Here is a 19,113-nt window from a genome sequence, read left to right on the forward strand (position 1 = left end):
TTCCGACTCCGCCCTTCCCCGGGCATTTTACTTGCTGGACCCCGGAGCACCGGGCGGGTTTTGCTGTGGCCTTTTTTTTGCGCAGGGCGCGCGCTGGGAACGAGGGGCGCGCGGTTGGGTGGCGTTTGGGGACCGCGGTGTGGCTTTATCTCCCACTCCTCTTTTTCTTCTACTCCTCCCCTTCCTTCTGCCTTCTCCTCGGGCCTCCCTCCCTGGCTGAATTCGGATCGTCGGCCTCCTTAAGCCGGATCAGCTCCGCTTCCTCTCTCGCTTTTGTACCGGAGCGCCTCTTGCTTGGCTTCAGTTTCCATCGCCAGCGGCGTTTCTTTCTCTCCTTTTTCCTCTTCCCCTTTTCTAGGCTTGGGCTGGGGGCTTCGGAGAGAGCCGGAGAGGGGAGGGGTTGCTTTCCCGAGTTCGGGGGGGTGGGTCTTCTTGCTTTGCAACCGCCCCCGGCCACCCCTTTCGCCATCTTCTCCTGCGCTCTCGGGCCTCTCCATCCCGGGGTTGGGGGCTCCCGGGGGCTGACCGCCCTGGGATGGGGCGTGGGGGCCCTTCTCCCCCCTCCCAGCCTCAATTGTCAGCCGGGTCGGCCAGGCCGAGGAAGGGCCCGATCCACCACCGCCGGCTGGCCCCGGCGCCGGGGCTGAGAGGCGCGCTCGGTAGCTCGGAGCCTGGTTCCCGATGGTGCAGCTGGTAGGGCTGCTTTGGAGAAGGTTGTTGCGCAAGCGATGGGTCCTGGGCATCGTCTTCGGGCTGTCCCTCATCTACTTCCTCAACAGCACCTTCAAGCAGGTCAGTTGGTGGGGCCCGCCTTGGAAGGCCCCCGAAGAAAGAATAAATATCCTTTCTTCTTCTTCTCCTTCTCTTCCTCCTCCTTCCTTCTCCTCTTCTTCCTCCTCCTCCTCCTTCAAAAACACAACACAAAGCAACAAAGTATTGAACTTTAAATAAATTTACACAGACACATTAAAGACAAACAAAATGAAAATCAAAGAAGAAAAAAACATAGATAAAACATATATTTGGGATATATACATCCCCTTCTCATTCAGAATTTCGATCGGAGATAGGTACATTTTTACCTTGTTTTTGTTGACGTATTGCTTTGCTTATTTACACACCTGCATACTTTTCTGTAAGTTTGTATTATGGTATCTTGGGTTGTCTTTCTATATAGTGTTGTGGTTAGCTCTGGCCCTGCTCCTGCCCCAAGGATTGTGGATGTGGGGGAGACATCCACATGCTGCAGGCCTGTTTTGCACCCACCCCCCACCCTGTGGAATCTGCTGATGAAGGCTCCTCTGACCAAGAAGACATGAGTGACAGGGAGGAGGAGAGTGTGGCAGACAGCTCAGAAGGAGATCAATTCTCTAGCTCCTCTTTGGATTCAGAACAAGAGTGAATGATACAGCCACGCATGCGGAGAGCGATGCATAGGCAGCAACAACTGAGAGATTATTATCAAAGAAAATGAGGCCACCTGTGGTTGGGTGAGGCTGTGGTAATTAGTGAGGCTGCTATAAAGAGCAGCCTGTGGGTTTGGCCATTGTGGAGGATTACCTGATCGTTGTGTTTCGTGCCTGCTTTGCTGACTTTGACCTTTTGTGTGCTGCTTTTTCCCCGCTTTGAAACTAAACCAGAGCAAAGTGTGTTTCACTTTGTGAAAGAAGGACTGTGAATTGCCTCACAGCTGCAAGCTAAGTATCACAGAACTAATAAGGGACTGGTACAAATTACCAATTTGTTTGGAGACAAGTGCTCTTTGCTATACAAAAAGAGTGCTCTGTTTATTTGCATTTTCGGTATAAAGAACATTGTTTTGAATTTTCAAACGTGTGTGTGTCTGAAATTGTATCTGCATTTTTGGGAGGATTCTACCAGAGAGCTCGACAGAACATATAGTTTCTTTTCTTTTATCCTTTCTTTCTTTTAACCAATCATAAAAGTTCACCCATATTTTGTAATAGCCCGAATCCTCCTCCTCTTCCTCCTTAAAAGCCCTGCAAGGGAGGCCGATGGAAAGACAGGCGGAGAGGCCTTTGGGGGACTGAAAGGGCCTAATACAGTGGTTCTCAACTTGAGGGTCAGGACCCCTTTAGAAGTCGAATGACTGTTTCGCAGGGGTCGCATAAGACCATGGGAAAAGAAAATTTCCCACAGTGTTAGGAACTAAACCTTCTCTTCTGGTGCCTTGGAACCTATTTTTTCAATCCGACCAATCAGATGTTTACAGTGGGGGCGTCCCTCTGACAAATCAGCTTCAAGCTCTGTTGGGAGAATTAGCGCTAGACTTATGGTTGGGGGTCACCGTGACATGAGGAACTGTATTAAGGGGTTGCGGCATTAGAAAGGTTTTTTTTACTTTATTTAATATTTGTATTGATTTTTTAAAAAATATAAACACAGGCTTTGTGATTAGTGCCCACTAGACAAATATTCACACCCCACCACCAAATCATTGCTATATATATTTTATTTATTTATTAATCAGATTTGTATGCCGCCCCTCTCCGTAGACTCAGGGCGGCTAACAGCAATAATAATACAATGTAAACAAATCTAATATTTAAGTTAATTTTTTAAAAAAAACCAATTTAAGAAACCAATCATACATACTGACATACCATGCATAAATTTTATAAGCCTAGGGAGAAGGGAAAGTCTCAATTCCCCCATGCCTGGTGACAGAGGTGGGTTTTAAGGAGCTTACAGAAGGCAAGGAGGGTGGGGGCAACTCTGATATCTGGGGGGAATTGGTTCCAAAGGGTCGGGGCTGCCACAGAGAAGGCTCTTCCCCTGGGTCCCGCCAAACGACATTGTTTAGTTGACGGGACCCGGAGAAGGCCAACTCTGAGACCTAACTGGTCGCTGGGATTCGTGCGGCAGAAGACGGTCCCGGAGATATTCTGGTTCGGTGCCATGAAGGGCTTTATAGGTCATAACCAACACTTTGAATTGTGACCGGAAACTGATCGGCAACCAATGCAGACTGCGGAGTGTTGGTGTAACATGGGCGTATATAGACAGCTCTCATGCAATTCTCCCAAATTTCCCCAAGAATTTGGCAAGAAGAGTAGAATGGGAAAAAAAACTCACTTAACAAAGGTTTCATGTTAGCAACATAAATTTTGGGGTCCCTTGTGGTTTTAACTTGAGGACTACCAGTACACAAGACAATTGACTCTAATTTTACTCCACAATAAAATCCAAACATCTCCACGTGTCTCATTTTTGCCTTTAGGTAAATAACTTTAGATAAATAAACAACAGATAATTAGAACTGCAGAAAAAACAATGGTTACCAACCTGGCTTCCATTGCGGATCTGTATAACTGACTGAGTCAAAAAAAGGGCTATGAAAATATCCACAGACCACTCATATCACTCATTGTTTCAACTCCTACCCCTCAAAACAACACTGACGCAAGGACAGCCTTTTTCCCGAATGCCTTCGCAACTAATTCCCACAACACTGTCAAATTTATTTATTTATTTATTTATTTATTTTATTATTTAGATTTGTATGCCGCCCCTCTCCGCAGACTCGGGGCGGCTCACAGCAAGACACAGCAATTCATGACAAATCCAAATAAATTTAAAAGATTTAAAAAGATTTAAAAAGAACCCCATTTACTAACAAACACACACACAAACATACCATGCATAAATTGTACATGCCCGGGGGAGGTGTTTCAATTCCCCCATGCCTGACGGCAAAGGTGGGTTTTAAGGAGTTTACGTAAGGCAGGGAGAGTAGGGGCAGTTCTGATCTCTGGGGGGAGTTGGTTCCAGAGAGTCGGGGCCGCCACAGAGAAGGCTCTTCCCCTGGGGCCCGCCAACTGACATTGTTTAGTTGACAGGACCCGGAGAAGGCCCACTCTGTGGGACCTAATCGGTTGCTGGGATTCGTGCGGCAGAAGGCGGTCTCGGAGATATTCTGGTCCAGTGCCATGAAGGGCTTTAAAGGTCATAACCAACACTTTGAATTGTGACCGGAAATTGATCGGCAGCCAATGCAGACTGCGGATAATTTACTAAGACAGTATTACTATTCTTCTTCTCTTCCTTACTAGTATCTATCTTTTCCCACTTATTACTATAACCATGTTGCTAGTACTTTTCAATTTATACTGCTTTTATTTGTTTCCTAGTACGATTTGATGGCTTCTTAGTATCCTATGACTCTGTGTTGTATTTTATAATTCTTCATGAATGTTTTGTATATAAACTGAGAGCCTATGCACCAAAGACAGAATCCTTGTGTCCAATCACACTTGGCCAATAAAGAATTATATTTTATTCTGCTTAGGAAGACAGAGTGCTACGGGATCGGAATTTTCCCCAAGCTCAAGACGAAAATCACCCAATCGCCTGGAAGGTCCATTTCAGCTTGGGCAACAACAGCCAGCCGAACAACCAATGTCGGAACTCTGTCCAAGGAAAATTGTTGATCACGGATGAGTTGGGTAAGGTTCTCATTAATGGACCCTTTGGAGCCTGGAGGGGGCAAAACATGAGCCTACTGGGCCCACCAGAACTTGGGAAAGAGTCCGTTTCTGGCCTCCAGTGAGCTTCCGGGGGGCGGGGTGGGAGAAGCTGTTTTCGTCCTCCCCAGGCATTGAATTATGGGTGCGGCCATCACTGCTCTAGATGTACCAGAAGGAAACTGGAAACTGCAGTTTAATGTATCCAAATGTAAAATAATGCACTTGGGGAAAAGGAATCCTCAATCTGAGTATTGTATTGGCAGTTCTGTGTTAGCAAAAACTTCAGAAGAGAAGGATTTAGGGGTAGTGATTTCAGACAGTCTCAAAATGGGTGAACAGTGCAGTCAGGCAGTAGGAAAAGCAAGTAAATGCTTGGCTGCATAGCTAGAGGTATCACAAGCAGGAAGAGGGAGATTGTGATCCCGCTATATAGAGCGCTGGTGAGACCATATTTGGAATACCGTGTTCAGTTGTGGAGACCACACCTACAAAAAGATATTGACAAAATTGAACGGGTCCAAAGACAGGCTACAAGAATGGTGGAAGGTTTTAAGCATAAAACGTATCAGGAAAGACTTCATGAACTCAATCTGTATAGTCTGGAGGACAGAAGGAAAAGGGGGGACATGATAGAAACATTTAAATAGGTTAAAGGGTTCAATAAGGTTCAGGAGGGAAGTGTTTTTAATAGGAAAGTGAACACAATAACAAGGGGACACAATCTGAGGTTAATTGGGGGGGAAATCAAAAACAACATGAGAAAATATTATTTTTTACTGAAAGAGCAGTAGATCCTTGGAACAAACTTCTAGCAGACATGGTTGGTCAATCCACAGTAACTGAATTTAAACATGTCTGGGATAAACATAGATCCATCCTCAGATAAAATACAGGAAATAGTATAAGGGCAGACTAGATGGACCATGAGGTCTTTTTCTGCCATCAATCTTCTATGTTTCTATTTTTCTAAGCACTTGTATCTATAGTTTTCATGATGGTCCCATTTCATTTTTCCTCTTTTTTTTTTTTACAATTAATAATTCATTGATAATCCCCAAATTGCAAATGCACGATGGCCAATAGAAATGACCGCGCCTCTGAACCTTTGCCCCAAAACTCAAGTAACTGATTCCTTTGGAGTCTGTGAAAGCCCTTTCAAGGTTGGGTGGAATCATTTTTCAGCTCGATATTTTGGCTTCCGCCTTCTGTTCTCCCTCTGCCCAGCCTCACAAGGAGCTCTTTTGCGACAGGCTACATGTGCGAACGGAAAGACCTGCTGGTGAACGGGTGTTGCAACGTGGAGGCGCCCGGCGTCAAGTTGTACAGCTGTGAAAGCTGCCTGCCCAGCGGGTGTTGCAGCGTCTATGAGGCCTGTGTGTCCTGTTGCTTACAGCCCAACAAGGTAAGGACCTGTGTGAAGGACCTTGGGAGAAGGGAGGAAAAACTTGCAATTGGCGAAAACATCATAAATTATGGCCATGAGACCTCGGTTCCATAAATGGGAAAAAGAAAGCAATAAATGGGTAGGGAAAGCGAGTCGAATGCTTGGCTACATAGCGAGAGGTTGTTCTGTCGGGCTCTCTGGTAGAATCCTCCCAAAAATTCACAGGTACAAATTTCAGACACACACACGTTTGAAAATTCAAAACAATGTTCTTTATAATGAAAATTCAGTTAAACCAAGCCCTCTTTTGGTATAGCCAAGAGCACTCGTCTCCAACCAAACTGGTAATTTGTACAAGTCCCTTATCAGTTCTGTGATACTTAGATTGCAGCTGTGAGGCAATTCACAGTCCTTCTTTCACAAAGTGAAACACACTTTGCTCTGGTTTAGTTTCAAAGCAGGGAAAAATCAGCACACAAAAAGTCAAAGTCAGTAAAGCAGTCATGAAACACAACGATCAGATAATCCTCCACAATGGCCAAACCCACAGGCTGCTATTTATAGCAGCCTTACTAATGACCACAGCCCCACCCAGCCACAGGTGGCCTCATTTTCTTTGATAATAATCTCTCAGTTGTTGTTGCCTATGCATCGCTCTCCGCATGCGTGGCTGTATCATTAACTCTTGTTCTGAATCCAAGGAGGAGCTAGATAATTGATCTCCTACTGAGCTGTCTGCCACACTCTCCTCCTCCCTGTCACTCATGTCTTCTTGGTCAGAGGAGCCTTCATCATCAGATTCCACCGGGGGCAAAACAGGCCTGCAGCATGTGGATGTCTCCCCCACATCCACAGTCCTTGGGGCAGGAGCAGGGCCAGAGCTAACCACAACACTCCGCAGTGAGAAATTCAGTGTTGACGTGCTGCTTGGGCATTTCTGGTTTTTGTGAATTGGTTGATTGACCGATTGTGTCTTCTTGCCTTTATAGCAACAGCTCCTTGAGCATTTTCTAAACCGAGCAGCTGTGGCTTTCCGGAATCTCTTCATGGCTGTGGAAGATCACTTTGAGCTCTGCCTGGCCAAGTGTAGGACGTCGTCCCAGGTAAGGGAAGGGAAATTATGTGGGGTCTCCATCACGGGAGGTTTTCAAGAAGAGATCGGACAGCCATTTGTCTGGAATGGCATAGGACAGATCTGGGGCATTTTTTCAGCCTTTGGGCTGACCATGTCTTACCCATGTGAGGATAATCAGAAATTAGAAATCAGATGTAAATTATGTATTGTTACCTGGAGCAGCTTATCAAAATCATGTAGAAACATAGAAGACTGACGGCAGAAAAAGACCTCATGGTCCATCTAGTCTGCCCTTCTACTATTTCCTGTATTTTATCTTACAATGGATATATGTTTATCCCAGGCATGTTTAAATTCAGTTATTGTGGATTTACCAACCACATCTGCTGGAAGTTTGTTCCAAGGATCTACTACTCTTTCAGTCAAATAATATTTTCTCGTGTTGCTTTTGATCTTTCCCCCAACTAACTTCAGATTGTGTCCCCTTCTTCTTGGGTTTCCTACCAAAAACACTTTTCAGTAAAAAAATAAAAAATAAAATACTGTATGTACCATATTTTTCCGCCAATAAGACGCACCGGAGGATAAGATGCACCTTAGTTTTGGGGGAGGATTATAAGAAAGAAGAATTATCTGATTGGTGGGTGGATTGGCCTCCTGGAATACCCCCAACCAGCTGTTCCCAGAGGTGAATTTTAGTAACAAGTGCATTGGTTGTGAGCTCTGCGACTTGCCTTTTTCTCCCTGCCTCTGAAACCTCCATTTCAGAGAGTTTTTTTCTGAAGCTTCATTTCAGAGACTTTTTTTCTGCAGCTCCATTTCAGAGGACTTTTTCAGCCTCTGACACCTCCATTTGAGAGGCTGGGCAGGGCTACATTCGGTATAAGATATACATTTTTGGGGGGGGGGAAATGTTAGTCTTATACTCCAAAAAATACCGTTATTATTATTATTATTATTATTATTATTATTATTATTATTATTATCATCCTTCTTCTTCCTCCTCCTCCTCCTCCTCCACCACCACCTCCTCCTATCCTTCTTCTCCTCTTCTTCTTCCTCTTCCTCTTCTTCTCCTTCTTCTCCTCCTCCTCCTCTTCCCTCCTCCTTCTTTATCTTCTTGTTTCTTCTTCCTCCTTCTCCTCTTCTTCTTCTTCTTCTCTGTCTTCTTTCCTCCTCCCCTTCCTCCTCCTCCTCCTTCTCCTCTTCCTCCTTCTCTTCCACCTTCTCCTCCCCCTCCTCCTTTTCCTTTGTCTCTTCTACCTCCTCCTTCTCCTCTGACTTCTTTATCTTCTCCTGTTTTTTCCTTGAGAAACAAGAATGAAATCTTTTGCTTCTCATCCAAGAAGCTTTATCAGTTCTGGCCGGATGGTGGAAGGATTTTCACAGAACTTTAAAATACCCCATCCCCTCTTTGTCTGACTATTAGTTCCTGCGTCCTTCTTTCCCTGCCCCCTTCCTTGTTCTCTGCAATTGCACCCTTTCGATCCGTGTCCACACCCAATTGCCCCGAAGCCAAGCTTTCCTGAAGTTAGTTGGGGAAAAGATCAAAGGCAACATGAGAAAATATTATTTTACTAAAAGAGTAGTAGATCCTTGGAACAAACTTCCAGCAGACGTGGTTGGTAAATCCACAGTAACTGAATTTAAACATGCCTGGGATAAACATATATCCATTGTAAGATAAAATACAGGAAATAGTATAAGGGCAGACTAGATGGACCATGAGGTCTTTTTCTGCCGTCAGACTTCTGTGTTTTTATGTTTCTATGTTTCCTTGTCTACAGAGCAGTGTTCCCTCTAATTTTTTTTTGGGGTGGGCGGAAAAGTATAGTGTCTGAGTGGCAGTCCCTTCGGGACTGGGCGGCACAGAAATAATAAATAAATAAATAAATAAACAAACAAACAAAAAACCCACCCTGTTTTGCCTCAGAGAATTTCAAAATAAAATACTGCACTGTGTGTCTATAACAGTGAGCTCATAATAGGGCAACTCTATCAATATCAAAATGCCACTTAAATAGTTGAGCTAGTTTCAAACTAGATTTTGATTTTCTTTCTCTCTTCCTTACTCCCATTCTTTTTCTTTCTCTTTTCCTTCCTCTCTTTTTTCTATCTGTTTCTCTCTCTTCCTCTCTCTCTCCTTCCCTCTCACTCTTTCCCACTCGGCTTCTGGGCAGGTTTGGAAAACTCTGATTTGATGATGACTTTTAAGTGAGCGATTGCTCACTGCTCAGCTTAGAGGGAACTATGCTACAGAGACCAAAGAACAGGGCTTCACTTTCTCCATAGTGTTTCCTAATTTCTCTGACCGCCGTAAACCTTCCTCGTTCTTGTCTTTCTCTCCTTCCCAGAGCGTGCAGCATGAAAACACCTACCGCAACCCCATCGCAAAATACTGCTATGGGGAATTCCCCCCAGATCTTCTGTCTGCGTGAAAATGCTGGAGAAACTGACAAGGACTTAAAATGAGATTTGCAGCCGAGAGAGAGAGAAGATTGGGGTTTTTTTCACAGCCCCTAACTTCACTTTCTGAACAGTTTCACCGGCTGTCCTGTCCCTGCAACTGCGGTGTGGAGCAAAATGGGTGGAAATCTATTAGTAGCTGCCTCCGAAGGTTTGCATCAGGGGCTCAGGTGAAATTTGGACGGAGACTTTTTAAAGTTCCTGATCAAACCTCAGCTGCGTGGGACCCTTGGTAGATGGAGAAGGCCATCAGATTTCAGGCAGGCGTTCTGTGTTTTTTGATGGAAACTGCTGAAAAATTTATTCTAGCAATGAGGAGATACTTTGGACTGGCTTGGTGACCTAGAGGTGGGGCTCTCACCTCGCATTCAGGAGGCTGTGAGTTCGATCCCAGGTAGAGGCAGATATTTCTCTCTCTGGGCACAGTGAGAATATATCTACTGAATAACACTCCGCATTGGCGACAGGGAAGCATCAGGCCAGTAAAAATTCTGCTAGCTCCATTCAGTTGCTCAGACTCTACCTTGCAAGGGATTATGGGGTCATTAAAAGACGATGATGAATGAGAAGATACTTGTACAGTGGTACCTCTGCATACGAACTTAATTTGTTTTGTGACCAGGTTCTTAAGTAGGAAAGTTTGTAAGAAGAAGCTATTTTTCCCCTAGGAATCAATGTGAAAGCAAATGATGCGTGCGATTGGGGAATAATAATAATAATTAATAATAATAATTTATTAGATTTGTATGCCGCCCCTCTCCGAAGAAACCACAGGGAGGGTGGAGGCCCTGTTTCCTCCCAGGAGATTCCTAGAGAGGCCCCACGGAGGCTTCTTCCCTGCCTTTTCCAGCCCTGTTTCCTCCTAGGAGATTCCTAGAGAGGCCCCACGGAGGCTTCTTCCCACCTTTTCCAGCCCTGTTTCCTCTCAGGAGATTCCTAGAGAGCCCCCATGGAAGCTTCTCCCTGCCTTTTCCAGCCCTGTTTCTTCCCAGGAGATTCCTAGAGAGGCCCCACTGAGGCTTCTCCCCACCTTTTCTGGCCCTGTTTCCTCCCAGGAGATTCCTAGAGAGGCCCCACAGAGGCTTCTCCCTGCCTTTTCTGGTTACAGTTTTGGAGGCTCTGGTTTTTAAGTGGAAAATGGTTCTTGAGAAGAGGCAAAAAAATCTTGAACACCCGGTTCTGTTTGTAAGTGAGGTGTTCTTAGGTAGAGGTACCACTGTATAACAATAATTATAAAACCCTAAGTATGACCCAACTAAAATAACCCCATGTAAAAACCCTAAATTGAGTTGAAGTCCACAAGTCTTAGAGTTGTCAGGTTTGAGATCCTCTGTTTTATTCGATTCTGATTCTCCTGTTGGGTGACAGCTGTCATCATTCTCAATAGTTTGTGGCCGTAAAATGGCAACCAGCTAAATGCCGTGGAAGGCAGATAGAACGAGGCTGCAAGAAACACCGAAACTTAATTTTCAGCAAAGCCAAATTTCATCCAGGAGACTTGCTTTGTCTTCCTATTTTTCTGACTGTCGACATTGCTTGGAATATCGGAAAAAATCGAACGCCTAGTTACGAGCAATGGGTCTCTAAGGAGAAGGGCTTTTAAAAAGATTAGATAGATTTGTGGAAAGAGAAGACTAGCGTCGGTTATTAATCATCTAAAGCATTTTACTTTGAGGTGGGGAGAAGGGCGTAAACTCTTAGCTTTGTGCTTCTCTCTTTGGACGCTTAAAAAGAAGACGCCACACATCAGACTCGATGGACGAAAGAACACTTCTTAAACAAAACAATAGACGGAATTATTAGATTAAGGCGTATGTGGCTTCTATCCTCTTTCTAGGTTGTAAGTTGTAGTATAGGCGCCGTGTTTTCCCCAAAATAAGACCCTGTCTTTTATTTTTTTAAACCCCAAAATAAGCGCTTGGCCTTATTTTGGGGGGGATGTCTTATTATTTTGGGGTGTGTGAAGCGAGATCTAATTTCCAGCTCTGTCTCCCTAACCAGAGGAAATGGAAGTGACCATCTGCGCATACATTTAAATATTTTCAGGGGAGAGTTTATTTTTTGGGGGAGGGCATTTTTTGGGGGGAAGAGTTGATTTTCAGAGGAGGGCATATTTTGGGGGGATGCCTTATTTTTTGGGGAAACACGGTAGTCTTCAACTTTACGACTGTAATTGAACCCAGAGTTATTCTGTAAGTCATTGCAATTTGCCATGTGGTCCCAATTTTATGACCTTTTTTCGGTTGTTAAGCAGATCCATTTCATCCAATGGGTGTTTGAGAATGGAAAGTTAACTGCTGGAAATGCACACACAAAAAATTGAAAATTGCCATTGTCTGATAGCCCGATGCCACAAATGGCAGTGAATATGAGCTAATTGCCAGGTATCCAGAATAGGATCGCATAAGGGGTGGCGTCATCAGATCTGAAAAAAATTGGATTCTGTTCTATCCCGGGCCTATGCAGATTGAAAACAAAGGAGGACTACACTCGCTGATATTGTAAATCAACCTTTTTATGTAGAAAGTGTCATTTATACAAGTCAAATCCATGCCTCTGAGTTCATCTTGGCAGCTTCTCAGTGAGAGGAGTTAAGAGATAACAGTCTAGCAGCTGGGCTGATGCTGAAGATCAAAGCTAATTGTGCATTCCTTTCTGAGATAAAGAGTCTCCAGTTTCACTGACTTACAATTACAGCTTTCCAGCTTCTCCACAGACAGGGCACTTTTACTCAAAGGATTTTAGCGGAGAAATAGCAGTTGGCTAGTGTAACATGGCTGGAACCTCAGACATCAACTGACTCCCTTACAAATCGTTGAAACTCCACCCCAAATTTCCCAACGGCCATCCTTAAATACCTATGGGGGGCGGTCAACAATTCCCTAGAGTTAACAAACTACAGACTACTTCCTTTTCCCATACAAGTATTCTTGTCTTTTTCTTAGTCTCCTAAAGTGGGCATCTAACAAAGGCTCATGGTCTTCTTCCTCCTCTATGTCAGACCCAACTGTGATTGGCATCTCTGCCACCTCTGGTGGTTCTTTAAGTTTATCCAGGTCTATCTCTCCCTAACTCTCGCTCTCTGCATCAGCGGGCAAAACCACTGGCCCAGGGTACCAAGATGGGCCTGGCTCATCCTCCTCAGAAGAGTTGGTCAAGGACCACTCACAACAGATTCCAAATACTTGTCTGTCGTAACTTGAAAGAGTTGCTAGGCAACCACTTGCTAAGCGAGGACTACCTGTAAGGACAGAAGCGCCAAAGGACTTAATTTGACATGAAGGCTGAGCCAAACCTATCGTGGTGTCTAGCAGAATTTTAGTTTGAATGTAACTCCTTTTTTGTGTGTTTTGCGGTAAATTGGACACTCCAAGGTTTGTTTCCCTGTCGTTTCTCTGCCCTCGTTAATGATTTTGAACATTTGTTTTGTGAACTTTTGCATTGGCCTAATAAAAGTAATTGCCCTGACAGGTATACATCTTTTTTTTTCTTTTAAGAATTTATTAATTTTCCTTTAAAAAAAAAAAAAAGTAGCACAATAAGTACGGTAAGTAATTCTGCATTGTTATGTAATTATATATTTTTGTTTTGAATTTCATCACAGTTTATACGCTTATGAGTCCTTACACTATACATAATCTTATTTTGTTACAACAGCTAAAATACTTATACATTTCTATATACAGTGTTCCCTCACTTTTCACGGGGGTTGCGTTCCGACACCGCCCGCGAAAGTCGAATTTCCATGAAGTAGAGATGCGGAAGTAAATACACTATTTTTGGCTATGGACAGTATCACAAGCCTTCCCGTAACACGTTAGACCCCTAAATTGCAATTTCCCATTCCCTTAGCAACCATTTAGATTATTACTCACCATGTTTCTTTATTAAAGTTTGTTTTAAAAAATATTTATTAAAGGTGGACAAAAGTTTGGTAATGATATCTGATGTCATCGGGCAGGAAAAACCATGGTATAGGGGGGGGAAACCGCAAAGTATTTTTTAATTTATATTTTTGAAAAACCGTGGTATAGACTTTTCGCGAAGTTTGAACCCGCGAAAATCGAGGGAACACTGTACATATTTACACATTATGCTTCTATTTCATTTTGGTTTTCCTACGCTCGATCCATCTGTCCCAAATTTCAAAATATACTCAAAGCAATCGACTTGCAAGGCTAGAAAGATTCATAGTATTTTGATAGGTGAACAACTAATCCTCCCAACAGTTTTCCTCCCCAAAGCCAGTTGTGAATTTTCAATTTGGAGCTAGGCAAGTCTGTCTTTTATCTGTCAAATGTGAATGTTTCCTGACTTGCTGCTGCCCCCTAGTGGAGATACATGATCACAACTTGATGCTTTAGAAACCGGGTGTTCGAACTTGGGTCTTGATGGAGTCAAAAGTTGCGACATCCGTCTTTGCCCAAGATGAAGGCCATTGACAAAACACACCTTAAATGTTGTTTTTTTAAAGAAACTTTGCCAATAAAGAATTCTTCTATTAAGACATGTGGACTTGAACTCCCAGAATTCCCCTGCTGGCTGGGGAATTTTAGGAGATGGAAGTCCACCCACAGTCTAAGGTTGAGAAACTCTGCCTTCTGTGATAGTGGGAAAAAGATCCCACTGCTACAGATTACACAAGTGGATTACATACAATTCAATTCAATTTATTAGATTTGTATGCCGCCCCTCTCCGAAGACTTGGGGCGGCTCACAACAGTAATAAAAACAGTATAACAATGGAACAAATCTAATAATAAAATATATAAAAACCTCAACAATTAAAAACAATTAAAAACCATACAATTAGAAACATAGAAGAAAAGGACCTCCTGGTCCATCTAGTCTGCCCTTATACTATTTCCTGTATTTTATCTTAGGATGGATCTATGTTTATCCCAGGCATGTTTAAATTCAGTTACTGTGGATTTACCAACCAACAAACAAGTTGAAGTTTGTTCCAAGCATCTTATTACAAGTAAGGTAGGTGAAAGGCAGAGCATTAAAGCAGATTAACGTCTACCAGCTGAGAGAGAACATCTACTAACTGATGGCTGAGTGACTTGAAGAAGGTCCCAGCCTACTAGATTCTAAGGCTTTTCAAACCACTGGACTTAAAAGATAGTGGAAACCTCATCCTATTAGTTAGAACAACCTAGGTCTTTTTCTCCCCCAAAGGAAAACCTCAACAAGGTGTTAACTGTTTTCTCAAATGGCACATTGTGGCCCGTCAACAAAGTTCTAGAACCAGAAGTGACACCAATAGTTTTAAAGTATGCCCATGTTACACCAACACTCCGCAGTCTGCATTGGTTGCCAATCAGTTTCCGGTCACAATTCAAAGTGTTGGTTATGACCTATAAAGCCCTTCATGGCATCGGACCAAAATATCTCCAGGACCGCCTTCTGCCGCATGAATCCCAGCGACCGGTTAGGTCCCACAGAGTTGGCCTTCTCCGTGTCCCGTCGACTAAACAATGTCATTTGGCGGGACCCAGGGGAAGAACCTTCTCTGTGGCGGCCCCAGCCCTCTGGAACCAACTCCCCCCAGAGATCAGAATTGCCCCCACCCTCCTTGCCTTTCGTAAACTTCTCAAAACCCGCCTCTGCCGCCAGGCATCGGGGAATTGAAATATCTTCCCCAGGCCTATATAATTTATGTATGGTGTGTTGTGTGCATGTTTTTTAAATTATGGGCTTTTAACTTCGTATTATTAGATTTGTATTGTACATTGTTTCTATCACTGCTGTGAGCCGCCCAGAGACTGCGGAGAGGGGCGGCATACAAATTTAATAAATAAATAAAATAAATAAATTGTATGGGAACACATTATCAGTCTGTTAAACATGAGATGAACCAGGTGAAGAAGGGGAAAGAGGAAGTCGAAAGGTGAAGGGAGAAGAGAAGGAGTGGAGGGAAGTTGGAAAGGAGAGAGAAGGAATCAGAAAGTAGAGATGGAGGGGAGTGTAAAGAAAGGAAGAATAACAGACGGGTGAACAGTAATATACACAAAAAAATAAAGGGAACACTTAACTAAAACAATATAACTCCAAGAAAATCAAACTTCTGTGAAATCAAACTGTCCGCTTAGGAAGTAACACTGATTGACAATCAATTTCACATGTTCTCAGTACATTCAACTTTATAGGGAACAAAATTTCTAATCTCATCACCGACTCAAGGTTGACTCAGCCTTCCATCCTTACGAGGTGGGTAAAATGAGGACCCGGATTGTGGGGGCAATAGCCTAGCTCTGTTTTAAAAAGTGCTATTGCTAACATGTTGTAAGCCACCCTGAGTCTAAGGAGAAGGGCGGCATAAAAATTAAATAGATAGATAGATAGATAGATAGATAGATAGATAGATAGATAGATAGATAGAAAGAAAGAAAGATAGATAGATAGATAGATAGATAGATAGATAGATAGATAGATAGATAGATAAAGTATTCAATGAGAATATTTCATTCATTCAGATCTAGGATGTGTTATTTGAGTGTTCCCTTTATTTATTTTTTTGATATATGGGTGCAGAAGAGAATGCTAATTTAAAAATGATTGGATAAAATTGTATAATTGTTTATATTACTGTTATAATTTAAGGTAAATGCATTGATATGCAAATGGAAATTGTGGAGAGAAAAATGCATTTAAAAAAAGTTCTAGAACAGTGGTTGCCAGCCTTTCTAATGCTGCCACCCCTTAATACAGTTCCTCATGTTGTGGTGACCCCCAACCATAAGTCTAGCGCCATTTCTCCCAACAGAGCTTTAAGCTGATTGGCAGGAAGGTCAGAGGGACACTCCCACTGTCAACGCTTGATTGGTCGGATTGTAAAAATAGGTTCCAAGGCGCCAGGATAGAAGCTTTAGTACCTAGCACCATGGGAAAGTTGTATTTTCCTACAGTCTTCAGCGACCCCTGTGAAACGGTCGTTCGATCCCCAAAGGGGTCCCAACCCCCAGGTTGAGAACCTCTGTTCTAGAACCAATCTCAAAGCATAAAAGCGACCCTACTTGGACCGGGACTCACTGCTCACAGTCACTCATGCCCTCATCACCTTGAGGCTCGACTACTGTAACGCTCTCTACATGGGGCTACCTTTGAAGAGTGTTCGGAAACTTCAGATCGTGCAGAATGCAGCTGCGAGAGCAGTCATGGGCTTCCCTAAATATGCCCATGCTACACCAACACTCCGCAGTCTGCATTGGTTGCTGTTGTGATTCAGCCTGCGGCTCCTCAGGGACCGGCTGCGTCTCTGCTGGATCCATGCCCAGAGGAGGACAGTGAACAGGAGGGGGAGGACCAGGCAGACGGGGGAGAGGAAAGTCAGGAAGAGGAGGAGGGAGAGCAGCCTGAGAGCCCCGGGGGGTGGCTCTCCCCAGCTAGTAGCCTGGACTAATTGGATGAAGGAGCACAGGCTATAATTGACATGAGACAGCGACGTGCCGCTCAGAGACGGGACCAATTAGAAAGGTATTTGCATCACTGAATTGGCAACAGCTGGGTTTGGGTGTGGTTCTCCTCAGCAGGTTTTAAAAGGCAGGCCCGCCCTTGCAGCCTTGTGGAGCGTTATCAACTGGAAGTTCTGTGACCCTGCTTTGCTTCTCGGTGTCTCTGATCTTGGCTTGTGGCCTAGAAGTCTGGAAGACTTGGGGGAGGCGCGTGGGTTTGTTATCTCCAGTGTTGTTTTGGACAGCAAGAATCCTGTTTTCTTTCATGGCCTTCGTGAAACCTCTGTGAAGTTCCAGCGTGTTCCTGTCTGTAAGAACAGTTTCTGTTACCTGTGTTTGCTTTGAATTATATAAACTGCCTTTGCTTTTTTACCAGTGTGTCTGGCTTCTCTTTTTGGTTGGTGTTGACTTCTGGAGGGACCCAGACAGAACAGTTGCCGATCAGTTTCCGGTCACAATTCAAAGTGTTGGTTATGACCTATAAAGCCCTTCATGGCACCGGACCAGATTATCTCAGGGACCGCCTTCTGCTGCACGAATCCCAGCGACCAGTTAGGTCCCACAGAGTGGGTCTTCTCCGGGTCCTGTCACCTAAACAATGTCGCCTGTCAACTAAACAATGTCGCTTGGCGGGACCCAGGGGAAGAGCCTTCTCTGTGGTGGCCCCGGCCCTCTGGAACCAACTCCCCCCAGAGATTAGAATTGCCCCCACCCTCCTTGCCTTTCGTAAGCTACTTAAAGCCCACCTCTGCCGTCAGGCATGGGGGAATTGAGATCCTATTTCCCCCTAGGCCCTTACAATTCTATGCATGGTATGTATGTATGTATGTTTGGTTTTTTATATTAATGGGTTTTTAATCGTTTTTAGTATTAGATTACTATTGTACACTGTTTTATTGTTGCTGTTAGCCGCCCCGAGTCTCCGGAGAGGGGCGGCATACAAATCCAATCAATCAATCAATAAGAAAGAAAGAAAGAAAGAAAGAAAGAAAGAAAGAAAGAAAGAAAGAAAGAAAGAAAGAAAGAATAACGAAGTTGCATTATTTTGTTTGGCACTCTCCTCAAAACTTCAAATGAATTACTCACGACAACAAGCCCCACTACCGTCTCCTCAAGGCGTTGCCTTCCAGAAATGTTAGGTGATGTTTTCCATAACTACCATGGCATCCAAAGCTTCTGAAGGACACGGTGTTGAGGAAAGCCAAGACAGATACTTGGCATCCATCCGCTGGGTTATAAAATACGTCCCTAATTTGTGTATATCTCTTTCCATGGAGCTGATCTACGGAAGGAGCAGGAGGAGAAGAGGGCAACCCAAGGGATTCTGGAAGACAATTTGTCACCCAGAGGGGATGACAGGGGAAAAATCTACATCTCCCTTTGATTAAGCGCCTGCCAAGTTACGTTTCCCCTGGGTGGGTCAAAGGGCCAGGGAACTGAAGGCCAAGAAAACAACAGCGGAGTGTCAATTCTAGGAGAGGAATATCTTTAAATATTCTTTATTAATTTTCCACAGCTTTAAAAAAAAATACAAATATAGATACAAAAAAAGTCAAAGAAAATAAATAAAAAATTAATAAAATTAAATACTGTACTGTAAATCCAAAATATGTACAACTATAAATGTTAAAGGCACAATACATTTTACAGTAAATTATGTCACACCCACACACCCACATATATATGTATGTGTGTGTGTGTGTGTGTGTGTGTGTGTATGTGTGTATGTATAAATATATATATATATATATATATATGATGGTCTTGGTATATTCGGGTTTCTTCCCATGTAGGATTTGGAAATTTCTGGCGACGTTTTGACGAGGTCCCACTTGTCATCTTCAGGCTGGTGTTTCTGTCCTTGTTCTAGGGCGAACACAGAGAGACCTGAGCTGCCTTCCTTCTATAAATACTGGTGGCTGGGTGTGGTTTGATGGCTCAGCAATTGCCTGCTGTGTAGAAACTTCCTGGTGAGTCAGTGGGGTAACACCTAGGGTTGTTGATGTAACTGAGGTATGCTGATTAGTTAATGGTTGTAGATTAGGCGTGATATCCTGAATAGTTGGAGCTTGCAGGCTACTTGATTGTTTTGCAATGTGTGTTCTGAGTCTGGTTTCAGTTTCTATGGCTGGGATACATTTGAGGGCTGGTTTCCAGATGTCTGGTAGGCGGGAGGTATCATCCCGCTTGTTCATATTTTGGGGATGTTTTTCTATCTCGATGGCTTCCATGATTATTCTTTTG

At 43.7% G+C, this 19,113-nt stretch overlaps 1 protein-coding gene across 1 annotated transcript; it reads left to right on the forward strand.

The window, feature by feature from the left end:
• The first annotated feature begins 25 nt into the window (after positions 1-25).
• SPRING1 (SREBF pathway regulator in golgi 1) lies at positions 26-12,882 on the forward strand. Its single transcript, XM_070762942.1, has 5 exons — positions 26-792; positions 4,310-4,466; positions 5,738-5,889; positions 6,861-6,974; positions 9,301-12,882. The coding sequence occupies exons 1-5, from the start codon at positions 682-684 to the stop codon at positions 9,382-9,384; spliced, it is 618 nt and encodes a 205-aa protein (XP_070619043.1). The 5' UTR covers positions 26-681; the 3' UTR covers positions 9,385-12,882.
• The last annotated feature ends 6,231 nt before the right edge of the window (positions 12,883-19,113 follow it).

This window comes from Erythrolamprus reginae, chromosome 10, assembly GCF_031021105.1.
Source record: "Erythrolamprus reginae isolate rEryReg1 chromosome 10, rEryReg1.hap1, whole genome shotgun sequence".
In the NCBI taxonomy this organism is placed as follows: domain Eukaryota; kingdom Metazoa; phylum Chordata; class Lepidosauria; order Squamata; family Dipsadidae; genus Erythrolamprus; species Erythrolamprus reginae.

Coding starts and splice junctions, on each gene's coding strand:
- SPRING1 (XM_070762942.1), top strand. CDS start 682: ATGGTGCAGCTGGTAGGGCTGCTTTGGAGAAGGTTGTTGCGCAAGCGA. Junction 5,890..6,860: donor GTTGCTTACAGCCCAACAAG/GTAAGGACCTGT, acceptor TTGCCTTTATAG/CAACAGCTCCTTGAGCATTT. Junction 6,975..9,300: donor AGTGTAGGACGTCGTCCCAG/GTAAGGGAAGGG, acceptor TCTCCTTCCCAG/AGCGTGCAGCATGAAAACAC.